Raw genomic sequence first — 21,858 nt, forward strand, 5'->3', positions numbered from 1 at the left:
ACCTATGGTTTAACCCGGTTGTGGTCCTGGTTTACAGGAAGTTGAAGGCGAGCACAACAACCGCGATTGTTGCTGTTCCGTAAAAATAAATTGTGTTTGACATCATATTCGCATGGGATTCGGTATTCTATTTTATTAATCCTTATGAAAAATAAAACTCCAGGCAGGTAACAAATTGTGACTCAATATCTTGATATGATGGCTGATAAGTAGTCGTGAGTGAATCAAAATTATGTCCCCCCCCCCCCCCGCGCCCTCAATTAATCATAAATTTGGAGTACAGTACTTACAAGCCTTAACAGCTCGCTTTCGCAAAACTGACACACCAAAAAACCCCAGTAGAAAACACAAAGAATTCACATACACTTTATTTTTCACAAGAATCATACATTAGTTCATTAACCTATTAGCAAAGTGCTTTTGAATTCATGAAAAAGTACACATCCAAAAATATGCCCTGCAGCAAACCAAAACATAATAAATTACATCACTTGCGTCATAAAGTAACAATGAGTATCCACATATTCAATTAAAACTGTTCTAAATATCTGACATCAGGTGTCAATGCACCTTGAAAAAGGCACTATTATAGCTACGTAATTACAGCAGTTGGTCATTTCGTTCAGCATTTTTTGATTCCTGTTTGTCAAACACCACTAAATTATAGCCTTTGTTTCAAGTACGGCCTGTAATTGGACATTTCTAAGTGCAAAACACACAAAAACAAAAATATTGAGCAAAAATATCGATCTCATCAAGCAACAAACAAACAAAACATTGTTACTAAGTCTCACTTCAAGATCAGACCTAAGGAAGTCCAGTCTGCTGTGCATTTGTCAAGATTTCAGATGCTGGACCGTGTGCTTGTCACTCCAGTCAGTGGTCGTTCCCTCGAGAAAGATAAAAGTGCTTATGTAACTCAACAGGAGGCTCCATCCTCTTCGATGCAATGAGGTGAATGGGGAATGACAACAAAGTTTCTGTGAAGGCAGTACTACAACCCTTTGACACTGCTAAGTTTTCAGAGCAGAGAGGTGTCGCTCAATACACTGCTTGCCTGAGAAAATAGAGATAACATAATTATAACAACAATTAATATGGGCCCAGGATTAATGGCTTGCTGGGAAACTAATATTGCATTGAAGAAAAAATATATAATCTTGTTCGCACATACATCTTTCAATACTGTCAATGTCCTTTTCCTCTGTGACGAATTGGGACAAACCCTCCAGAAGCAGAAGAGCTTTATGGTAGCGTTGGACTATTTCGGTACCACAGTGGAACACCTCATCTAAAGCTGCAGATTGTACCTGAAAGCAATTTGAAAACAAAACAAGACGGTGATGCAATATGAGCAGCATATCATTTGGGAGCGAGGGCGGGAACTCACCATGTGCACAGTTCGACAATAGATGAGCTTCTCTGCTGTGAGTCCAGTGAAGTGATCCATAAGCTTCTGCTTGTCCATCAAAAATTTTTGCAGGCGATTGCTCAAGGAGCGACAGCATGTAACACAGCTCTTGTACAATTCATTCAGCTTCTTGATCACTTCATAGAGGAGACAGTAGTTATTACAACTTGTCATGATTATTACTGTAGAGGAAGAGCCAATGACTAATTCTCACATCCCTATATGTGGAACGTATAAATGAACTAATTGACACAGATTAATGAAGGTCACAACAACAAAGGTAGTCTCACCCTGCTTGACTGTAGATGAAGGAAGCAGTCGACCTTGCTGGATATTTTCTTTGGCATCACACAGAGCTGTGGACAGAGACTCTGCTGCTTTCATATACAACAATAACTGTTCTGCATAGCTGCAAGGAGAACATGACACCACAAAGCATTCTTGGTAATCTGTCAGGAGAAGAGTTGGACTTTGTATTTAACAAAATTTCACAATGAATATTCTGACCTCCAGTCTCGACTCAAGAGGCTGATTTGGTCTGTCAACAGACTGTGTTCTATAAAGGAAGCCTCAGGGCTGCTGATGGGATCCACCACCCGGTCCTTTGAAGAAGCCAATTCCATGATACAGTGCACAAAAGCCAATACGAACTGGAGGTCACTCAACGCATCTGTATGGAACTGCTGTCGAAGTATCAAATGGATAAAACACATGACTACAGGAAGCTCAGTTACATGTTCAGCAACCTCGGTAACATAACTCGCAGCATTTCCTTTCACCAAATATTAGCAAAAGTAATATGTACCTCCATTAGTGTATCTTCGGGTAGCTCAGGAGGATGGAAAACCAAATTGCAGTGTGGAGTAACATCCATGGCTTCAGACTCACTGCTTGGACAGCTTCTTTGATAACGAAGGGGACTGTTGAGTAACCAGGCTGTGCCAGTGCAGTTGGGCGAGTCTATGTTAAAAAATACACAGCTGAATCATCCAGAAATAAACAGCTTGTTGAAATAAAGTTTTGTTACTGGGTCATTTCGCAGTACTAAAACAAATGTATAATAATAAGGAGCAAATATTTTTAGCTTTCATCATGACTCTGTCATTTCAGGGCAAAAAAAAAAAAAAAAGCAAAATATATTATGTTAACAGTTGAACCTCAAGGTACAAGCGTAATTTGTAATATTCATAAATTGAGGACATCATTCCCACTGAAATGAATGTACATGGGATTAATCTGTTCTTGCCCCAAAAGGAAATTATACTTATCTTAGATAGCTCTCACTCTCTCTCTCTCTCTCTCTCTCTCTCTCTCTCTCTCGAGAGAGAGAGAGAGATTTATGGATAGATGGATCTCTCTAGATTAATCTCTCTCTCTCTCTAGATATATATCTATCTCTCTCTATCCATCCATTCATCCATCTTTTAATCCCATTATCCTCACAGGAGTCGCAGGCGTGCTGGAACCTATCCCAGCTGTCTTCGGGCAGTAGGTGGGGTACACCCTGAACTGGTTGCCAGCCAATCGCAGGGCACACATAGACAAACAACCATCCGCGCTCACACTCACACCTAGGGACAATTTAATGTGTTCCATTAGCCTGCCTATTCATGACAAAAAGACAAATTGCATTCACTCAACAATACCTGTCTGCATCCTTGGGAACATAGTATCAGAAGGAGTGTTTCCAACAGCCGGAGAACCAAAGGAGAATACTGCAGTTGGTGGGCTACCCGATGAAGCAAGCGCTGTATGGCAGCCAGTAGGTGGAGCTATAAGTTTGAAGAAGTCAAGTTTCAAGGACAAAGAAAACGGCCACAGCAATATCTAACAAGGAATTTTTGGACATACAGAACTATCGTGGTCTGTGCAGCAAACCATTTTGTGGTTGAATTAAGATTAAGGCCACTACCTGTGGTATCCATGGTCTTTTCACAGCAGAGGCTTTCATTACTTCTCGGTTCAAGAATTTGAGCACCAAATGCAGCTTTAAGCAAAATGTCAGACAGTCTGCCAATGTTCCGTGATCTGGCCATTCAATACACAAAGAAAGCCAGTGAAGTGAACATTTAATCATTTATTAAATCGCTTGGCTATTCTTCGTACTGGGACTACAGACAATAACAATAACTTGTTCTGACCTTTTAAATCGGCCCTTTTTGTTGAGGGGTCTACTGCCATAGTTGGTGTGGAAAGCAGGCGGAAGGCTGGGGCTACACACGTCTATCCTGCAAGTGTCCTGCTAAGAAAGGTTAAAAAAAAAGGAATAAATGAATAAAAATAAGAACACACAACATCCCAGCGTAAACCAAATGTTTATGCTGGGATTCTGTTTTCTTTATTTTTAAATTCAACTTGTTTCAGCTCAGTTTGCGTGATACACAAAATATTTTGCTCCTTTTAGAGTTGATTAATTGACTGTCAAATGAAAACTGCACACCATGGCACAATGTGGCTTAAGTGTGTCCAGTGATTTAATGAAAACGTATAATTTACATGTAATTGTGTATTCACGCGCGCGCGCGCGCACACACACACACACACACACACACACACACACACACACACACACACACACACACACACACACACACACACACACACACACACACACACACATTATAGTCTGACCTCGTGGCTGGGGCTGTCCCTCTTGTTAGGAGACTCCATGGGACATTCAGTTCTTGTACAAAGAGGTAGAGTATGTTCTGACGTCCTTTGGGTAATTCCCACTAGATTACAGAACATCGAAGGCATCATGCACCTCATCTGTTGAGTTTAGATGTGATTCAGTGGATTGATTCATACCAGGTGGCGAGGACTGGGGTGCCTGGGCACCTCTTCTAGTCGGACTTGGGGAGTAGGTGGCGGGGCAGGAATCATGTGGTCCAGATCCTCCGCACAGTGAGGAACTTTCAGTAGAGCCAGCACAACAGAGGCGGACCCTGGAGTATGTGTAAAACAGTCACGCAGAAGATCCTGTGAGTGATATGTAGAGAGATCAGAAACAGGAGTGCCGCTATACCTGGTAGAACCTTGTGAGCCGGAAGGTTGCAGATTCTGCTCCATTCGCTGGTAGTTGTGGATCTGAGTTGGGACAGGAATAGGCTCTGAATGGCTGCGGACACATAGCACAGGCTTCCTGTACGGATGAAAATGTACCAAAAATACACATACAGAACAATGAAATAAGAAGTGGAGTGGCTAACGAATAACTCATTCAAACATCTCAGAAGACTTTTTTTCTTATTTAGGCTGACAAAACCCATCTCAGTCGATCTTACCATGGAGGTTTGGAGTGACAATGCAGCAATGGAGAAGATGGAGGTGTCCTGCAAATTGTTTCAAGAACTCGGTCTGTCATCAGTGGGCTTCTGTTGAGAAAATATCACACATATTTGCACCATCCTCAATGCTGACAATTATTTATGTTAGGCATGTTTCATCACTTGAGTTATCTCCAAAATGAAAATAAAAGAAATGAATTAATTAATGTTTCGCCGTGACCTACAAAATCTTCACGCACACACACGCTACAGCAAGTCCACTGAATAGAACATTCCAGCCTCACCCAGTGTATATCAGACAACTTTCAACGGGTGATCCACTGTCTTCCTCCCATGTGTACTCACCTTTAATGCAGTGAAATAATACATAAATAGGGTAAGTAGTCTTTTTTAAATGAATTGTTGTGAGATGTGTGAGGTACTGTGTGAGTGCAATTCTTACTGGGAGACTCGTGATGCACCATAACATAATCTTCTGGAAAAGATGAACTGTTCCTGCTTTCTTGACTGGTTATTTCTTTCAACTGGAAGACAACAGTGCCTGACACAGGAGAGCTTTTCAATTTGGTCTGACGGCGATGCTTCTCTCCATTGGAAAGCTGAAAAATTATATACAGTGATTTAATTGAGAAAAAAAAAGTCACTTAATTTTGTTTAATTAAAAGGACATTTTTGTCTAAAGAGTACCCACTAGAGGAGAGGCTGGATGGGACGTGGAGGAGCTGCTAGAAGAGCTCCCTGAGGGAGAACTGGGATAGAAGCAGATCGGAGTTGGAGAGCCTGTTCAAAAACAATGTGCTCGTCATAAAGTGGGGAGTGCAATAGTTGATTTCGTGTAATAAACCAAGCAAGATCAAGTACATACATTGCCGAGAGGCCGAGCTTGTCTCCAAGAAAGGATGATAGAAAAACTCATCTACAAAAGCAAAGAGGTCGGGGCAAGTGAATCTACAATACAGCACATGAACAAGGCTTTGGGAAGCAAATAAAGACATTTATTTTTAGAATAAATCGTCACACTAATAATGTAATTGCCTAACTTCCGGTAATTTTTTGGCCCAAATCAGATTTCTACAGGAAATGACTCTCCATAATGATTATGGAGAGTCGCCATTGGATTATGGCATAATCCAATGGCGATGTTACAAAAAGGGCCAATTTCAAGGAGCCAATCACATTCAGATGAGCTCTTTCAGATGGCCATTTTTGCAATGACTGCAATGGACTATGGAGAGTAATTTCCTGCAAAAATCTGACTTTTGGGGGGAAAAAAAACAAACAAAAAACACCTAGACAGTTATATTATTAGTGTGACAAAAGGGTTGTGAATTTAAAGTGAATGAGAAGAAAAGAATTAGCAGTAATGAGTCCTGTCCTCCCAAAATATTAAAGTATGAAAAGCCACTCAATTTTAATGAGGGAGATGTTTACCAAAGCTGATCCTATCCATGTGGTTTCTTTGAAGAAGTCCCAACAGTAGCTGTCTGAGATTACTTGATGTCTCCTTGGGGATGCTGAGGTAAAGACAAACATGTCCGTTTTATACAAACAGAGATGTCTAGATGATATAAATCCTACACAGAACAAAAGTGAGCTCAGGTTGACAACACATTGTTTAGAATTTGTTGACGGTGTTTGGTATTTTAAGCTATAGTGTGAGGTGGCACAGTGTTCGACTGGTTCGCACGTCCACCTCACAGTACAGAGGTCACGGGTTTGATTCTGGGTGACGGCCATCCTGTGTGCCTGCGTGGATACCAATTTCCTCCCACATTCCCCCCCAAAATGCATGGGAAATTAATGGAACGCAAAATTTTCCCTAGATGTGATTGTGAGTGTGAATGGTTGTTTGCAACGTGTGCCCTGCGATTGGCTGACAACCAGTTCGCGGTGTACAACGCTTACTGCTCGAAGACTGATGGGATAGGTTCTAGCATGGCCTCAACTCGCGTGAGGATAAGCGGCTCTGATAATAGATGGATGGATGCTATAGTATGTTCACAGTACCTGCACTACTGTGTTTGTGTGGTTTTAAAGTGCACATCTGGTTTTTTTTTGTTTTGTTGTTTAACATGTGAGCAATATAATGTGTCATTTTCTTGCTAATTTTTAGTTTCAGGGCAAAGATTTGGGCCGTAAGACACGAATGGCTATTGTCATTGCAGAGTGTGTTTGTAGGTATCGCTTTCTGGGTCAAATGGAAAATGATAGCAGTGCAGGCCACTAGCTGGCAGCTCCAGATAGGTTATATATAGAAAGCTCCATGAAAATAACAAAACTTGCCTCGTCACACATTTTGGCCATCTTATCACTGGCTTTATTACAGTACAAGATAAGCATGGCCAAACGCCACACAAACTAGTAAAGTCAAGGGCGTTATGCCAACAAAAAATGCACAAATTGTGCTGAACAAGACAGCATAGTTGTTGTGTACAGTCTAAGAGGTGCACCGACCTTGGTACAAGGGTCCTGTTGAATTCATAGAAGAGGCGCAGCTCCTGTGGTGAGTTCGCCTGTACAATAATATTCAACTGTATTAAAAAGAGATAACTCATAGATACACACACAAACACTCAGCATCGTGGTCACAGTCACATGTAAAACTGTACCCTTGTTTTTTTCCTCAGTGCATATCATTGCAACAATGTTTGTCTTGTGTGAATGGTAAAAAAAAACGTTTGACTTAAACATTACATGGCAACACATAGTCCACGCATGAAGTATTTGATAATTCACAAGGAAAAAATGTCATGTTTGATACTGCTTGATAAATCATCACTGTCATTAGATTCGATTAATGGCTATCTGGACTTCCTTCTAAATATCTGGAAAAATAACCTTTATAGATGGGGAAGGTTAGTTTAACTGTGTGTAATACGTTTCAAAATCAAGTGCCACGGGCTTCCTTGTACCCATAAATAAATGTGTAAGCGATTCACAAACAGCAGCTTCATTTCAGTAGCCACGTGAGCGACACAAAAGTAAAAGCAGTGTTGTGTAGCAATATTTACTCGAGGCTCACAACCACTTGTGCATGTCCCCCACCCAGTAAACAACAGTCTTTCCGAATGAACATTCTATTTTTTTCCACACTACACCATAAACCAGGGAGGGTGTGAGGCAGCTGGCGTGTGATGTATCATGTTCGTGTTTAGAAAAAGCATGCATCATGCTCAGTTTTACATTGGCAGTCATGAGACTATCCTTTCTAGGAACTGTGCATATCTCAAAGCAGAGTCATCGGATATTATGTAACGGACTCCAGCAAATGTTGCTTCGAAAAGTACACAGGAGACTGACATCTTTGTCCGAGCTCATGAGCATGCTTTTTGGTTTTACTCACATGAAATGGTGCCTTTCCAGTCAGACACTGGTAGATAATGGTGCCTATGCTCCACAAATCAGCTTTGGCATCATAACTGTGGGACATGATAACCTCGGGGGCCTGTGTCCAGAAACACTTGAATAGCTCAGTACCATCACAATGCTTGAGTAGAGGTCACAATGCAAAGACCTTACAAACTCACCATGTACATGGGAGAGCCACATAGAGTTGCTGCCATGGTGTTTGTCTGAAGATGACGCGCAAAGCCAAAGTCAGCTGTTGAGGTTGAGAGAATTGGTGAGATTAAAAGCATATAAAAAAAATAGTGTGTTGCATGTTTGTATTGGCACGGTTGGGTTATATCCCATTAACATGAGAAAAACATTCCTTAACAACTGCAGTCAGACACTTTGAAACATTTCCTTCTACTCTTACAAATCTCTGGTGTGGCTTTACCTATCTTAACATGGGTGTTGATAGAAGTGGACCTCCTGCCCTTTGGATGGCAGAGCAAGATGTTCTGAGGTTTCAGGTCTCTGTGAAGGATGCCTTTGCTCTGTAGAATCTTCATGGCCTGAGCAATCTGCTGGAAGAAAACTCTGATTGTGTCCTCGCTTAATGTCCCCTTAGCTGTGGTTCAGAGAGAGAAAAATGTATGTTTACATCTTGGTAATTCATTAAGACAGCAGAAGTCATTCCAATTAATCACCATTCTATCAAGTGTACGGAATGTCTGGAAATATACTTGAAGCATTCATAAATGTCCAAAGTTAAATTGAAGCTTTTCAAGCATCTTGGAGTATTTATAAAATTCCCGTTACTGGCATACACTGTATTTTCATGACCAAAAGACACACATAAAAGTCTCAAATTTTCTCCGCTTAATTTTGCGGGTCGCATTGTGTATGCACCGAGTTCGAAAATCTGCGAATGCCGTTGCGTGACTTCGATGACGGATCCGCTTGACCGACTGATGTTGTGCCGACATGTTGCTTATATAGAAGAAAGGCGGACGTAACACAGTAAAGTGGAAAGGGTGGGTGTGAAAGAGGGCGATAAAGGGACGCCCCCAGTAGGTGCCGGTACGTACATCGTGCAAAACATCTCGAAAATGGCACCTATGAAGAGACACGCTTCTGAAGCAGTTTAAAGTGCAAGCTATCAGTTACGCGGACAACCATGGGAATTGAGAAACCATAAGAGAATTCTAGATTAGGTGATTCATGGTGCTTGGGGCTTTTGTTTTATGAAACGGCACCATCTATCCATCTGGGCAAGGACGACCGTGGCGCAGCAACATCCGGCGGATTACAAGAAAAAACTGACCAACTTCCGCACCTATACATGCTCACCGCTGAAGCCATGACTATGAGCAGATGCGGTGTTGTCCAGCGTTCGTGCTGTCCGCTCGTCACCTCAGCAATCCGCTCGTAACCGATCGGCGGAAGGAGCCTCGTTGCTAGCTTCAGTCTCTTCACAATTTAGGTAGATTACCGCGCCGCACGTATGAAGTGTCGATGGTCATGTATGGTGCATATCACATTTCTGGCAGAGTTCTGGCAGCCCGAATTGCTTTGGTCACCAATGCACAAGACGCGAATGATCAGAATTTGGCTGGCTAGTCAGTCAGAGTCAGATTGACGAGCCAGATCATTGCAAGATGTGTTAAAGTCACTCAGACTCTTACTTCAGAATATATAGTATCTCACGCCTGACAGTCTTTGATTTCCTAAGTTTGTTTCCACACGTCAGACACCAGCATGATTGCAACACTGAGACAGAACACCGGTCCCATTAACGTCACACTTTGTTTGCAAAGGTGCTTAATTTTAAAGGCTCCAGTGTTTTTCCACCAGACGACAAGGACAAGTGTGTGACAGATGGGAGAGGTCACATGGGCACTCTGTGAGCCACAGTGCCTCTGTAGCGTGCTGCAAATAGCTGGCAACGGCCCCTGGCAAGGACACAAAACAGTCAAGTCTACAAAATAGGAGACGACGAATGAATTACACAAGCACTTAAATCAGCATTGAAACAACAACACTGACTGGCTAAATTTAGCGAATGAAAAAAAATCAACTATATCCTGAGCAGTGTCATCACTTTTGTTTGAAACCTGATGAAGGGATTTAAGTAAGTCATGTTCATTGGTCATTCTAAGAATTTACATCTATTGGAAATCACATGGCGGCTGGGGACGGGGGAAGGAAAAAAATGTTAATAATAATTAATGGGCATTTATGGTTACTTGACAAATTACCTCATCACAAGGCAATTCTGAAGCTTTTTAACACATCTTGTTTAGGGATGCGAGTGATCATTTTCTAGTGAACTTGAGGAAGAATTTAAACCTCAACCTCCAGACCGCAGAAAAGAGCAAAACCTCTTCAAGGCCAGGACCAGACCCGCTCGTAACATGTTTCAAATAATCAAAACTTGACCTTTTCTTGCAATGGCGACATGTATTGAGAATACGCGGCTGGAAAAATTACGTGCTGCGTAAAAGACACTTACATTGAAGGTATTCAGCCAGGTCACCTCCATTGCAATACTGTAAAGACAAGAGAAATTGCATAAAAACTGTGAGGATGCAGCCATGTCAGGGAGGAAATTTTCTTTTTACCACATTCATGCATACCTCCATGATGAGATACACAGATCCATCTATTTCCTGTGAATGAAAACAAATACATCTTAAATGAATTTTTTTCAACTGATTTATTCATGAACCATTAGTACCTCAGCGTTCATGTGACACTGACACCAAGAATATATGCCCCACACTCACTAACAATGTAATCAGTACAGACCACGTTTACATAGTGTGGGACCGACAGGTGCCTGTGAACCCATTGCCCCCACAACGCCCCGCAAACCAATTACCACGTCTGTCCAGACATTGAAAAAGTCACATGTGAGGTGAAGATGTGAGATGGAGCAGAGTGCAAGGGTTACAAGTATAAGGTGCCATTCTTCTTGACACATGGGAGGCAGATGAAGAGGAGGAAAAGCAAAATTTACTTTGTCATTTTTGGCACAAACATAAAGCTACGGGGAAAATCCAGCACAAAATACGTTTTGGACTGATACTAACATCTCTTACTCATAGAAAAGCAGCAGGTTAACATCTGGTGATCACTGTCTTAAAAAGTGTCTTGCAGCGTGACCTAGAGTGTAAATTCTTAAGTCATGCTTGTGTCCATCTGGTGCGGGCAAATAATTTAGAAGCCATTGCTTAACTGTCCATCTGCCACAAATAGGAGATTAGTTCACAAATTCCCTTTCCTACCTGGGGCCTGCTTCAAATGTTATTTCATTTTTCTGTGGTTTCTATATTCCTAAGTGAAAATTCACTACTCAACTTCTAGATGCCTTAAAGATCACCAAAAACATAGAATACATAACAATATATTCTGTATTGTATGTATAACACCTAATGTTTCAGCAAACTGTAACTTCATGGCATCAAATGGTAAAAAGTGCTGTGGTTTGGGTAAAGTGGAAAAGAAAATCAAACCCACCTGGTAGTCTAATAGTCTGACTATATTTTCATGCTTGAGTTCCTGGAGGAAAAACACCCAAAGAGGACATGTCATGAATAAAAACAAAATCAGTTTATTTTCTTGTATTGCTTTTAATCGAGCAGTTGCAGTCAAATGTTACAAGCGTGATTTCTAAAGGGAAGTGAAACCAAATGGAGAGGTTATTATTATTCTCGGCATTAACTGTAGGTCATTTATATTTTCTTTACAGAACATCAAAGGTGATGTCATGGATCACAAAAAGCATGATGATGCACTTTCATATGTTGGCATTGCAAAACATTACTATGTCTCCAAATAGACCTAGGTGCAATAGCTATAAAATATGTAGGGATTACTTTGACATTCAGTTCTCTCTCTTTTTTTCGCTGGACATTCACAGACAATTCTTGATTACCTTTAAAATTTTTATTTCTTTTCCAAGTAGAGAATGGGATTTGGCCAAGTTTTTCTTGTTGATGCACTTGACAGCCACTTCCCAATCATGTTTCTTGACAAACAAAAGGACGTATTAGGTAAGATTCTAAATTAGAAAAATGTTGAAAATCATGACATCAATTACTTTACCTCCTTGTGTCGTCCTTTGAACACAACCGCAAAGGCGCCGTGACCAATCAGGTCTTTCCTGTTGAACTCAAACTTCCCAACAGACTCCATGCCTTGTACGTGTATCCTTTCCAGGCAGGCTCAGCGGGCTGGTGGATCACCGACGCAAGCACACACACAGCGCCTCGAAAACTTCATTGAACGAGTGCATTCCCATTTTAATGACCAATGGGAGAATCCTCACACGGCGTTAGCATTATCATTAAAGACAATGTCGCCGACGAACGTACAACGTTGCTGTCACTCGACAAAAACAAACCAACCAAAATAATAAAACACGTGCGACAGGGTATAAATAAAGATGTGTAACCAGACCGAGAATGTTTTTTTTTCTTGGAATATTTTGAACGAGTTCCCCCGTTTGTTCAGCACGCAACAACAACTAAAAAAAAACGCATTAGTACAGTCAACAATCTGTACTCCACCAAGGAACATATATTAACTTGTTTGGCGTTCTCTTCACCTTTTATTGCTCCCGATTCCCTGTCGCCGCTCATGTTACCAATGAGCATGCGCAAAACCAGTCGTCGGTGTTTGATGGCGTTGCGTTCATGACACCTTGTAAATTAGAGACTCATAAGCAAACTTTGGTACAGTACTACAGGTACTCAATGGTTAGGGAATGTCGATACATTGTTGAAAAAAAACAATTATGTAAAAAGCATGCTTCTTCTCAGATATATTTACGCATAGCACCGGAGTACTTTAAGAAGCTGGAGTCTAATTGATGACAAGTAACTGTGTACATTTTCCACCAGTCAATCGAAATGTCGACTATAAACAATGTCCATAAAAATGTGTCATCAAAGAGAATATGGTGATGTCGACTTTGTTGGAGCACGCATGTGTCACTGCACCACCACTATTCATGGTGCTTCTGCAGTTTCAGGAATTTGCTCCGGTGATTAATACTAATAATCAAGCTCAAACAAAACAGTATCATAGAAACCCTACTTTGTTGTGTGTTGTAGTTGTCAACATGTTTCCACATCTACCACAGTGAGGTCACCAAAGAATGCAATCTAATTAGTTCGCAGTTGTGCACAGCCAGGTTGTATCAAGAAAGGACACACATACAGTACATTAACACTTTGTTGATTATAGAATATGGCACGGTTTTTTTCAATCGTTTTAATAAGGATAAGTGAAAGCACAAACCATAGTACCATAATAAAAACCAATGAAGGTCTGATACAAAATTGAATGTCTGCAATATTAACCGTGAGTTCTTGCTGAGACACTCACAGGCAATCCTTTTCTTTTTGTTCTGAAAGCTGTTGTTGGTACAGTGTTGAGACAGATTCATGACATGTTGATGTCATCTCCCGTCATTCTCACAGTTATGAATAAAAAACAATTTTATTATGGCATTCAGTTGTAGACATCCATCCATCATGTGTATGCCAGAGCCTATTCAAGCTGTCGGTGGCCGAGAGGCGGAGTACTGTATATCCTGAAATGGTTGCCAGACAATCCATCCATCCATTTTCCGAACCGCTTGATCCTCACTAGGGTCGCGGGGGGTGCTGGAGCCCATCCCAGCTGTCTCCGGGCAGTAGGCGGGGGACACCCTGAATCGGTTGCCAGCCAATCGCAGGGCACAATGGACAAACAACCATTCACACTCACATTCACACCCATACGGACAATTTAGAGTACTCAATCATCTTACCATGCATGTTTTTGGAATGCGGGAGGAAACTGGAGTACCCGGAGAAAACCCATGCAGGAACGGGGAGAACAGGCAAACTCCACAAAGGAAGGCCGGAGTCTGGATACAAACCCACGACCTCAGAACTTTTATGTGGATGTGCTAACTACCGGTAGTCGGCCACCGTGCTGCCTGTTTTACATAACATTTCAGCCTCAATGTACAAAAAGCATGAAATATCGCTCTAGGAATACTGAAAACACACTGTAAAACTTCACAGAACAGTGTTCAAAACACACAAGTATTCGTTATTCTGAAGAGAACATACCATACTGCATCTTGCCAAGATGTGAGGTATTGTTAAATACCAGTCAACTCATTTCAAAAGAGGAAACAAAACACTCACAGCAAGCTCGCTGTTCAGCTGCTACACATCATAAAAGACATGAAACAGATCCTCATATCACAAAATAAATACATCATATCAGAATAACACAGAGTTCATTTTACTGCAGCCTCATGGTGTGTTATTATGCAGTTGACTGTGTTGTGACATCTCCAAAAGCTATGTGCTATTGTTTTGAAGGCATGGAGCTAAACTCAAAGGAAATTAGGTCACTCTCCCTGTTGTTCTCTGACCAAGGTACTGCCTTTCAAAGTAGGAGATCGTATTCTGTGAGACAACTGACATCTGCAAATTAAATAAACTTGAACCAAATGAACTGTGGTGAACAAATAGACAAGTCAACATAAAAGACACTCTGCTGCACAGAGCATCGTAGTCAGAGACTGAATAATGCTATAACACTGTGACCACACTGACCTCTGAAATCTCGACCCCGATCTGCGGGAACACAATATGTCATTAATGAGACACTAATAAGGTGCAGTTATTAGAGTGGATTTGGAGCAACAGATCACCCCATTTGGCATCCCTTTCACTCTACTGAGGTGACGGTTAATCATATGAAATAGTGTGGAAATATTCCGTTCATTGCGTGTCATTCTACACTGGTGTCCGCACACTGACATTGCGGTGGTCTACACTGCCGAGAGGTCAATACGATTGGCCGAGTTGGTGCTCTTGTCCCATGTGTTCATCTTAGTGGGGGATACACCGTCCTTGTTTCCATTCATCTACAAGATAGGAGAGAGGGAGAGTATTTAGCTCAGGCCGTTAACAGGTGCACAGCTCTTTGGTCCAGTCCATCTGTTATGCAAGGTCTCACAATGTCAGAGTTGAAGGGCTTCACGTTGATGTTTCGCATGGAGCTGCTGGTGAGAGACCACACTTTGGTCTTGTGTTTGAAAGCAGCCCTGACCTACAGAGAGAGGAAACAACATTACGTCATCGGGCATTCTGGCCAAATTCAATATTGCTGGAGGGTGTGTGGAGATTTGCCTCCCACGAGGCTTAACAAAAGAAAACACAAAAATGACCAAAACATTTCACATGCTAGGCAACATACCTCAGAGTTAAGAAGACAATGAAACAGAAAGACAAAGAAACCCTAGAAGGAGAACATTGTCACTGTTAGATGAACTCAAACTGCAAATCTTTGGGAAAAGTAAAGAGACGTACCTGCAGAGAATTGAAAATTGCAAATATATAAAGGAATGGCAAGGAGTGTGTGTTGACAGCTAAAACTCCAAAGATCCAGGAAATCCCGAGTATAGGTAGAAGTACTGCCACAGCCTTTGCAGTGAGCCTTCAAGTATGAACCAATATTTTTAGTGTTGCTACATTGTACAGAATACTCAACAGTATTTCAATCATGACTTAAGGAAAACCTGCTGGAGAAAAGAGACACACTCACTTCACTGCATTGGCATCTCCGTGTACTTTGTAATTCTCTCCACTGATACGAGATATTATTCTGGTTACCGATATCAAAATGCCAACGTTGACCTGGTAATCAGAAAGGAAATAATAAAGGAGATGAACAAACACCGCATTGAACGAAAACTATGTCGTTTTCTACTACTACTGGGATCAACAAGACTCTTTCAAGGAATACAGATTCATGCAGGAAAATCAAAAAAAAAAAACCCAGCATGTGTAAATTACTGAAACTTGCTCACCACAATGACACACAGAGCTGGTGCCACAAAGGCCCAGATGGCTCCATTCTTCAGGGACAGCCAGCAACTGAGAAAGCAAGGGCAGAGGAAAACTGGCATGAATATGTTACCTGGTAACTTCAGAGTGTTCCTGATGATGATGCAATGTTACTAAACTATAATGGAGAATATAATTAAATACCGTTTTTCAATGACGTTTATTTTTCCATTTTACAAGCAGATTACACTTACTTGTCAACCTCGCCATAACTGCTCAATGCTGAAGTCATGGACACCACACAGATCACCAGTGGAGAGCCTGATTTAAAAAAAAATAAAAGCAAAGTAAACAAAAACCTTACACTGTTTAAAAATTCGGATGTACCGGTACATATATTCATCGATGCCGTCATTAACGCTAGATTTAAAAAAAATCTCATCAGCCTTGATAGTTGTTTGACAAAAAGCAACAACCATAATGTTGCCCAATGCAGTCCATGTTGTCCTTTACGCGGACAAGACTATTTTCGTCCCATACTCTATAGCCACCTACTGACAATACACAATCAACCATTTGGAAACCTGAGTTGTTCGGGAACTGTTGCCAGATGTGATTCATCCCCATTTTCAATGTGGGTGCCACAGAATTAGTTACATTTACTGAGATGACACAATAAGTTCCAACTGTTATCAGATAGTTGACAACCACTGTGTGATCCTATTGATTGTTATGTCACAGAAGCCATTGTCCAACATAACTGTTACTCATTGACATGCTCAAAGGCTCCTTGTACAGTACACCACGTTCAAACAATAATCAGCACTAGGGGTAGATAAAAGCTCGATAGACTCAATGAAATTTACTTTTAATTTGTACTGCAGCCATACTGTGTATGCAGTGTGTTTTACTGCAATTACTACAATTACTGCAAGTGTATGCAGAAAAGTGGTGAAGATTGCACGACTGTCTGTGTCTCATGTGTTGTGTTGTGTTATTTTTGTTATTTTGACTTCAAAAATGGCGCCGCGTGAGTGTCTGCCTTTCCAGCAGCTCCTATATTTTGTTGTTCTACTTCTTCCTTTCATAACTTTGCTGCTGTGAATCGGGAATTTCTCCATTGCGAGACTAATTGTAATTGTAAATTTCCCCAGTGTGGGACAAATAAAGGATATCTTATCTTAATAAAGGTTTTCTTATCTTATCTTATACTGTACATACTGTATGTAGACTCTCAGACCCCAGTCTTTTAAACATCATTTGCATTTGGCCACATTAAAAAAAAAATACTGTACTGGGGTAGAATAGAGGAGGCAATAAGGGAGAAAAGAAAAATGCCACTAATGGGTTCAACATGGGGAAGGGGGCATTCCTCTGCAGGCATGGTATACAAATACCCAAGAGTCTTTTTTTAGACTAAGATCCGGAGAGGCAATTCTTACTGTGGAATGCGATTCAAAACAGATGTACACTACATAGAACATGAATGTAGTTATTGCACTTTCACTTGTGCGGTGCGACGAGTAAAACAGTAAAATCACATTTATAGTTTAAAGGTCTGAACTGAAGGGTCATTTAGAGTGCAGCCTGAAACTGACTGGCACCAGCTTAGTGCATCTGCATCCATAATGACTGACTTACCCCAACCTATGCCATAGTAGTATATGTGTTTACTGCCTTCAGAACCAAACACCTTGACCACCATGCTGTAGAGGTGGAGGCCCTCCACGAGCATCCAAGCAAATGCGCTCAGAAAGAAGAAATGAAGCAGGACAGCCATGATCTTGCAAGGCAGCTGGCGCAGGAGACAGAAATATCAGTCAGTCATTAATCCATATTGGTGTTGTCCTTTTCTTGTCTCATTTTCGTTGCAACTGTCACAGTGACCAACCTCAGTGACCAGTATTGGATGTAATTACCGTTCCAGGGTCGAAGCTGGCACTGATGAGCAGCAAGATCTCCGCCACCAGGATGGCAAAAGAAAGGTTGGCATGGATGTGGTAGCGCTGGTTCCGAATGGTACTCACTGACCTGCAGAGAAGCATAGGGAGAACTCAGATATTCATGTTATTAATTCAGGAACTTAAAATGTGTTGAATCGCTTCTTATTGACACTTAAGTAGAATATTCAACCAAAATCTTCAACCAAAAGCACCACTTGTTCAAGGGGCAATCATCAGATAAATGCATCACACATTAATATGGCTTTTTATTAGCTGCATTCAAATCCCATTTGCAAACTTTTCAAGAGCAATATGGAATTCATCAGTAAATGTTTTCCTGGGCCGCATTTTTGTTAATTTAGAGCAGGCTTCAAATTCAAAATTCAACTCTGCACCCCTCTCCAAAAGCAGTACATGAGTCTGAATAATAGGTGAATGCTACATCAAACCTATATTTTATCTGTGATTGTTTATTCGGGGGCTGCGTGAAGGAGCATGTGACTAGCATGTCTAGCTCACAGTCAAATGTTCTGGGTCGTTTCTGTGCGTGCATGCATTCAGGTACACTGGCTTCATGTCACATTGAAAAAACATGCATGTTAGGTTTAATAAAGACCCTAAATTGTCCAAAGGTGTGAGTGTGTGTAGTGTGTGAAAGGTTGTCTGTCGATACATGTCCTGTGATTGACTCGTGATCACGCACAGGATGCACAGCTGCCTGTCGCTCAGCCAGCTGGGCTAAGCAATACAAGATGGGTGGAAGAGGTGATGAATGGGTGGATGAATGGATAGATGGATTATTCATTCAAAACATCGTCATGTATAATGAAAGTAACACATGTTTTGCACTTCGGTTAAAACGTTCGGGGTTACTGTCGGTATTTTAGGGAATTCGATATTTACAGTAGGTATGAAGGTCATGGGTCAAACCCAGCTGACTTTGGTCGAAAGGGGATGTACACCATTCAAATGCAGATTTTTCTTTTTCCGTCAAGGTTTTTACGTGACATTTAATGTGACATTTCACTCTTGATTCTATTGTGTCACATACGGTATTTGACAACATACCCAATCTCCCGGAGATTAAAAATATTCTTAAAATAGTCTTATTTTGATGGCATTACAATTTTATTTTACACACACACACACACACACACACACACACACACACACATATATATATATATATATACACACGCACACACTTTTTTTCAAGTCACAATTTCGCAATTTACCTTTAATGTATGTACTGGGAACAAATAACTTAATTTCCTGGGCTAATGTGACCGAAAACAAGTGATTAAAAGCAGAGGTTTGCATGAAAAATAAGGGATATTTACACAGACGTGTACCAGTCGAAGTGATGACAGTGATACTCACGATAGGACTGCAAATGTGACAAGAGTGATGGCCAGGCAAAAAATGGAAATCGAGCATCCAACATAGCCAATGGTTGACAGTGCCACCCGGTGGCCCGTGGTGAGCTGTGCACAGAGACAGACGCACTTGTTTCACAAGACGCCACACAAGACATTCATAACGGTACTGGCTTTTGTTCACAAGTTAGTAAATCGCAACACCCGCAATAAAACTAGTGGAATTATTTGTCAACTACGGTTGCCACTCTAACGGTCATGAAACTTGAATGACATGATTACAATTCTAAAATACTTCAACATGGTTGTCAATCAACATGTCAATCATTTAAAATACATAGATACACATATTTATGCACGTTGCATCGTCTCTGTAAGAGTACAGTATCTATCTTTATTATTTTGGCGTATAAGTGAGTTTTCCCGAATACTGTCGTGAAGACTGACAATGTTGCATACTTTTTCATTCATACACTGGTGTAGACCTTCACGAAATGTTATTTTAGAGTCTGATTTATTTCAAGCTGTTGGGTTTGATTCTCTATTAAATGTCTTCACATGTGCCTTGTCATTACCAGAGTAGAGCAGTCTTAGGCATTCCCAAAAAGGATGCGTGGTACATTCCCTTTGCAGCTGAAGGATGAGGCAGACCACTAATTACAGAGTGACTAAGGGGAAAGAATAGCATCAAATAGACTTCTGCATTTAAATACGGTACTCAAGCACTGAGCGGTTTTCTATTTAAAATGAACAAGCGAAGTTACTGGCCGTTCTCCACTGGCTCATACCGTACAAAACGTTGGTATTCTAGCATTTTCTAGATACAGATAGTTCAAGAAATAATATTGGTTAGGAGTGTGTTTATGAAGAACGAAACATGATTAGGATGGTGTACCACATATTTTGATTGGTACATTTTTGCGTCCGTCAGTGGGCCTCTGATGGCACTCTGTGGTCCTTGAGGGCTGGACCATTGACCGTTGTAGTGACCCAAGGAACCACATTCAATCATGGTTTCCTCCAGTAGTTCTGTAGAAAACCAGCGGTGAAACCAACATTGCGATTGTGTAGGCCTGCTTTTGATAGACTTACACTGAACAAGGGAGGAGACTGAGAAGTGCACTCCTTTTAAAGTAAAGTTTGTTAGGGGTTTAAAAACATGTTCTACATAGATGTTCTATATCTGTCAGAAACTTAACATCGCATACAGAATCTGCAAAGGCCAGCAAAGTCTGTGCAGATGACATGCGTATCATTATCCTTCAACAGTATATTGACAGCAATACAGTCTGCTCGTGATTTGCAGCAAAAGCAGTGCTTACTTTGTCTCTCGTTTCCCACCTCGGCTGCCTCTCGTCTGATGTAGGTCAGACAACCTTCCTTATTCTGAGGCATTTTGCATCTCCGATAGCAAAACACTAAGACGGCAGACTATCTGTGGTTCCAGTTAGACTGAAACGGAACAGATGATTTTTGCTCTATGTTTACATACTATGCCTAATTTGGTTAAAAACTGCTAATGTGCAGCAGATTGTGATTTGCATCAGCTTTCTCTAATAGGAGTTGTGTTTGTATCTACCACGCACGAGCATGTAGGTCTGCTCTTCATCCATGTCCTCGCTGTGTGTCAACAAGCAAACACACCATGCAACTGTTGCTTTGTTGTTGTCAGGACAAGGAACCACATTTGGTTCCTTTCACTTACATTGAAACTGACATCATATGCCTCACAATAAGACAATAGAAACATAATATTTTTTTTTTGCCCAGCAGCAATCATTGCAGAAAGATAATTATAATTATCAGATGATTAAATATAATGACAGCTTTGATGATGTATTGGTACTTTGTCATTTTTACCACTGATTAGGAATTTGTGAAAATGAAAAAAGTCATCTTGTATGTTGATTTATCTAGGCTTGTTGACATACAAATAAATTCCTTAAATGTTCCTTATCCCATCTGAGTCAATAATATACCTTTGAATATAAACAGGAACAGAATAATCCTAAAAATAAAGTACCGGTAACAAAAAAAAGCTAGAAAAATGTATTTATTTACCCATTCATAAAACACCCAACAAGTCAACACTGTCTTCCGAGTTCAGAAAAGACATTGGTGGAGTTGGACACCAAACCTCAAGCTACCTAAATGTTCAGAACCACAGCCATACCTTTAAGGGAACCACTTGCATAAGAATGGCAAAGTTGGTGAGGTGATTGCACAGACACACAGAGTATGTCATGTTTCCTTTTGAACGCACACAACCTTGATTGGACCAAACCCCCTCTTTGGAACTGAAAAAGAAAACCATTTGTTGTTACTTAATATAGAACAAAAAAACCTACCTTAAAACATATTTATGTGACGTTTTGCTGCTTGCAGAGATGAAACGCAGTGATCTATTTTGAGAAAGAATGATCTTCCCCGGACTCACTGGGACACTTTCCCATTTGCAGTCAGGACCAAGACAAGTCAGGCAAAAAAGAAGACAGAGACTAAAACTAGAGCATACTCCCATAGGGAAAAAAATGCATTCTGTGGTTTGTTTCAACGTGTGGAAAGCGTGGCAAATTGACTAAAGAAAAGACATACTGTTCGATTCACCAGAGGCATAGTCATGAATCATTCCTGAGCAACGCAGCCAACCACCCCAAT

At 40.9% G+C, this 21,858-nt stretch overlaps 2 protein-coding genes across 6 annotated transcripts in view; both read right to left on the bottom strand.

Annotated features, from left to right (window-relative positions):
• Positions 1–350: 350 nt before the first annotated feature.
• Positions 351–12,689, bottom strand: ulk1a (unc-51 like autophagy activating kinase 1a). 3 transcript variants are annotated; one of them, XM_086111810.1, is made up of 27 exons: positions 12,133–12,689; positions 11,963–12,055; positions 11,545–11,586; positions 10,662–10,694; positions 10,538–10,574; positions 8,480–8,653; positions 8,226–8,299; positions 8,042–8,143; positions 7,153–7,211; positions 6,130–6,212; positions 5,564–5,614; positions 5,390–5,478; positions 5,141–5,297; positions 4,983–5,043; positions 4,696–4,785; positions 4,437–4,553; positions 4,220–4,356; positions 4,043–4,143; positions 3,553–3,653; positions 3,324–3,439; positions 3,058–3,183; positions 2,217–2,371; positions 1,919–2,091; positions 1,702–1,820; positions 1,391–1,548; positions 1,175–1,310; positions 351–1,057 (listed from the first exon to the last, which is right to left on the bottom strand). In XM_086111810.1, the coding sequence occupies exons 1-27, from the start codon at positions 12,220–12,222 to the stop codon at positions 1,014–1,016; spliced, it is 2,718 nt and encodes a 905-aa protein (XP_085967936.1). In that variant the 5' UTR covers positions 12,223–12,689; the 3' UTR covers positions 351–1,013. The 3 variants fall into 3 exon arrangements, with proteins under 3 accessions (XP_085967936.1, XP_085967937.1, XP_085967935.1); XM_086111811.1 differs by having other exon boundaries at positions 1,919–2,094; positions 3,553–3,650; positions 12,133–12,688; XM_086111809.1 differs by having other exon boundaries at positions 1,919–2,094; positions 12,133–12,686.
• Positions 12,690–13,282: 593 nt separating this feature from the next.
• Positions 13,283–21,858, bottom strand: part of adgrd1 (adhesion G protein-coupled receptor D1) — a 31,443-nt gene continuing 22,867 nt past the window's right edge. For all 3 annotated transcript variants that reach the window (XM_086112439.1, XM_086112438.1, XM_086112437.1), the window contains 11 exons: positions 21,374–21,497; positions 19,205–19,308; positions 17,801–17,912; positions 17,523–17,676; positions 16,136–16,202; positions 15,905–15,971; positions 15,640–15,731; positions 15,405–15,531; positions 15,292–15,333; positions 15,052–15,144; positions 13,283–14,959 (listed from right to left, as the gene is read on the bottom strand). In XM_086112439.1, coding sequence (XP_085968565.1) covers positions 14,864–14,959; positions 15,052–15,144; positions 15,292–15,333; positions 15,405–15,531; positions 15,640–15,731; positions 15,905–15,971; positions 16,136–16,202; positions 17,523–17,676; positions 17,801–17,912; positions 19,205–19,308; positions 21,374–21,497 — 1,078 coding nt within the window. In that variant the 3' untranslated portion in view covers positions 13,283–14,863. The remainder of the gene's footprint in view (positions 14,960–15,051; positions 15,145–15,291; positions 15,334–15,404; positions 15,532–15,639; positions 15,732–15,904; positions 15,972–16,135; positions 16,203–17,522; positions 17,677–17,800; positions 17,913–19,204; positions 19,309–21,373; positions 21,498–21,858) is intronic.

Source organism: Hippocampus guttulatus, chromosome 5 (assembly GCF_054856545.1).
Source record: "Hippocampus guttulatus isolate MCC_2025c chromosome 5, RoL_Hgut_1.0, whole genome shotgun sequence".
Taxonomy (NCBI): Eukaryota; Metazoa; Chordata; class Actinopteri; order Syngnathiformes; family Syngnathidae; genus Hippocampus; species Hippocampus guttulatus.

Bases quoted from the DNA above. Each gene is read 5' to 3' on its own strand.
- ulk1a (XM_086111809.1), bottom strand. From the start codon at position 12,222: ATGGAGTCTGTTGGGAAGTTTGAGTTCAACAGGAAAGACCTGATTGGT. The intron at 4,357-4,436 runs GTATAGCGGCAC...CACATACTCCAG, and splicing joins GGCTCACAAGGTTCTACCAG to GGTCCGCCTCTGTTGTGCTG. The intron at 1,058-1,174 runs GTATGTGCGAAC...CTATTTTCTCAG, and splicing joins CATTGACAGTATTGAAAGAT to GCAAGCAGTGTATTGAGCGA.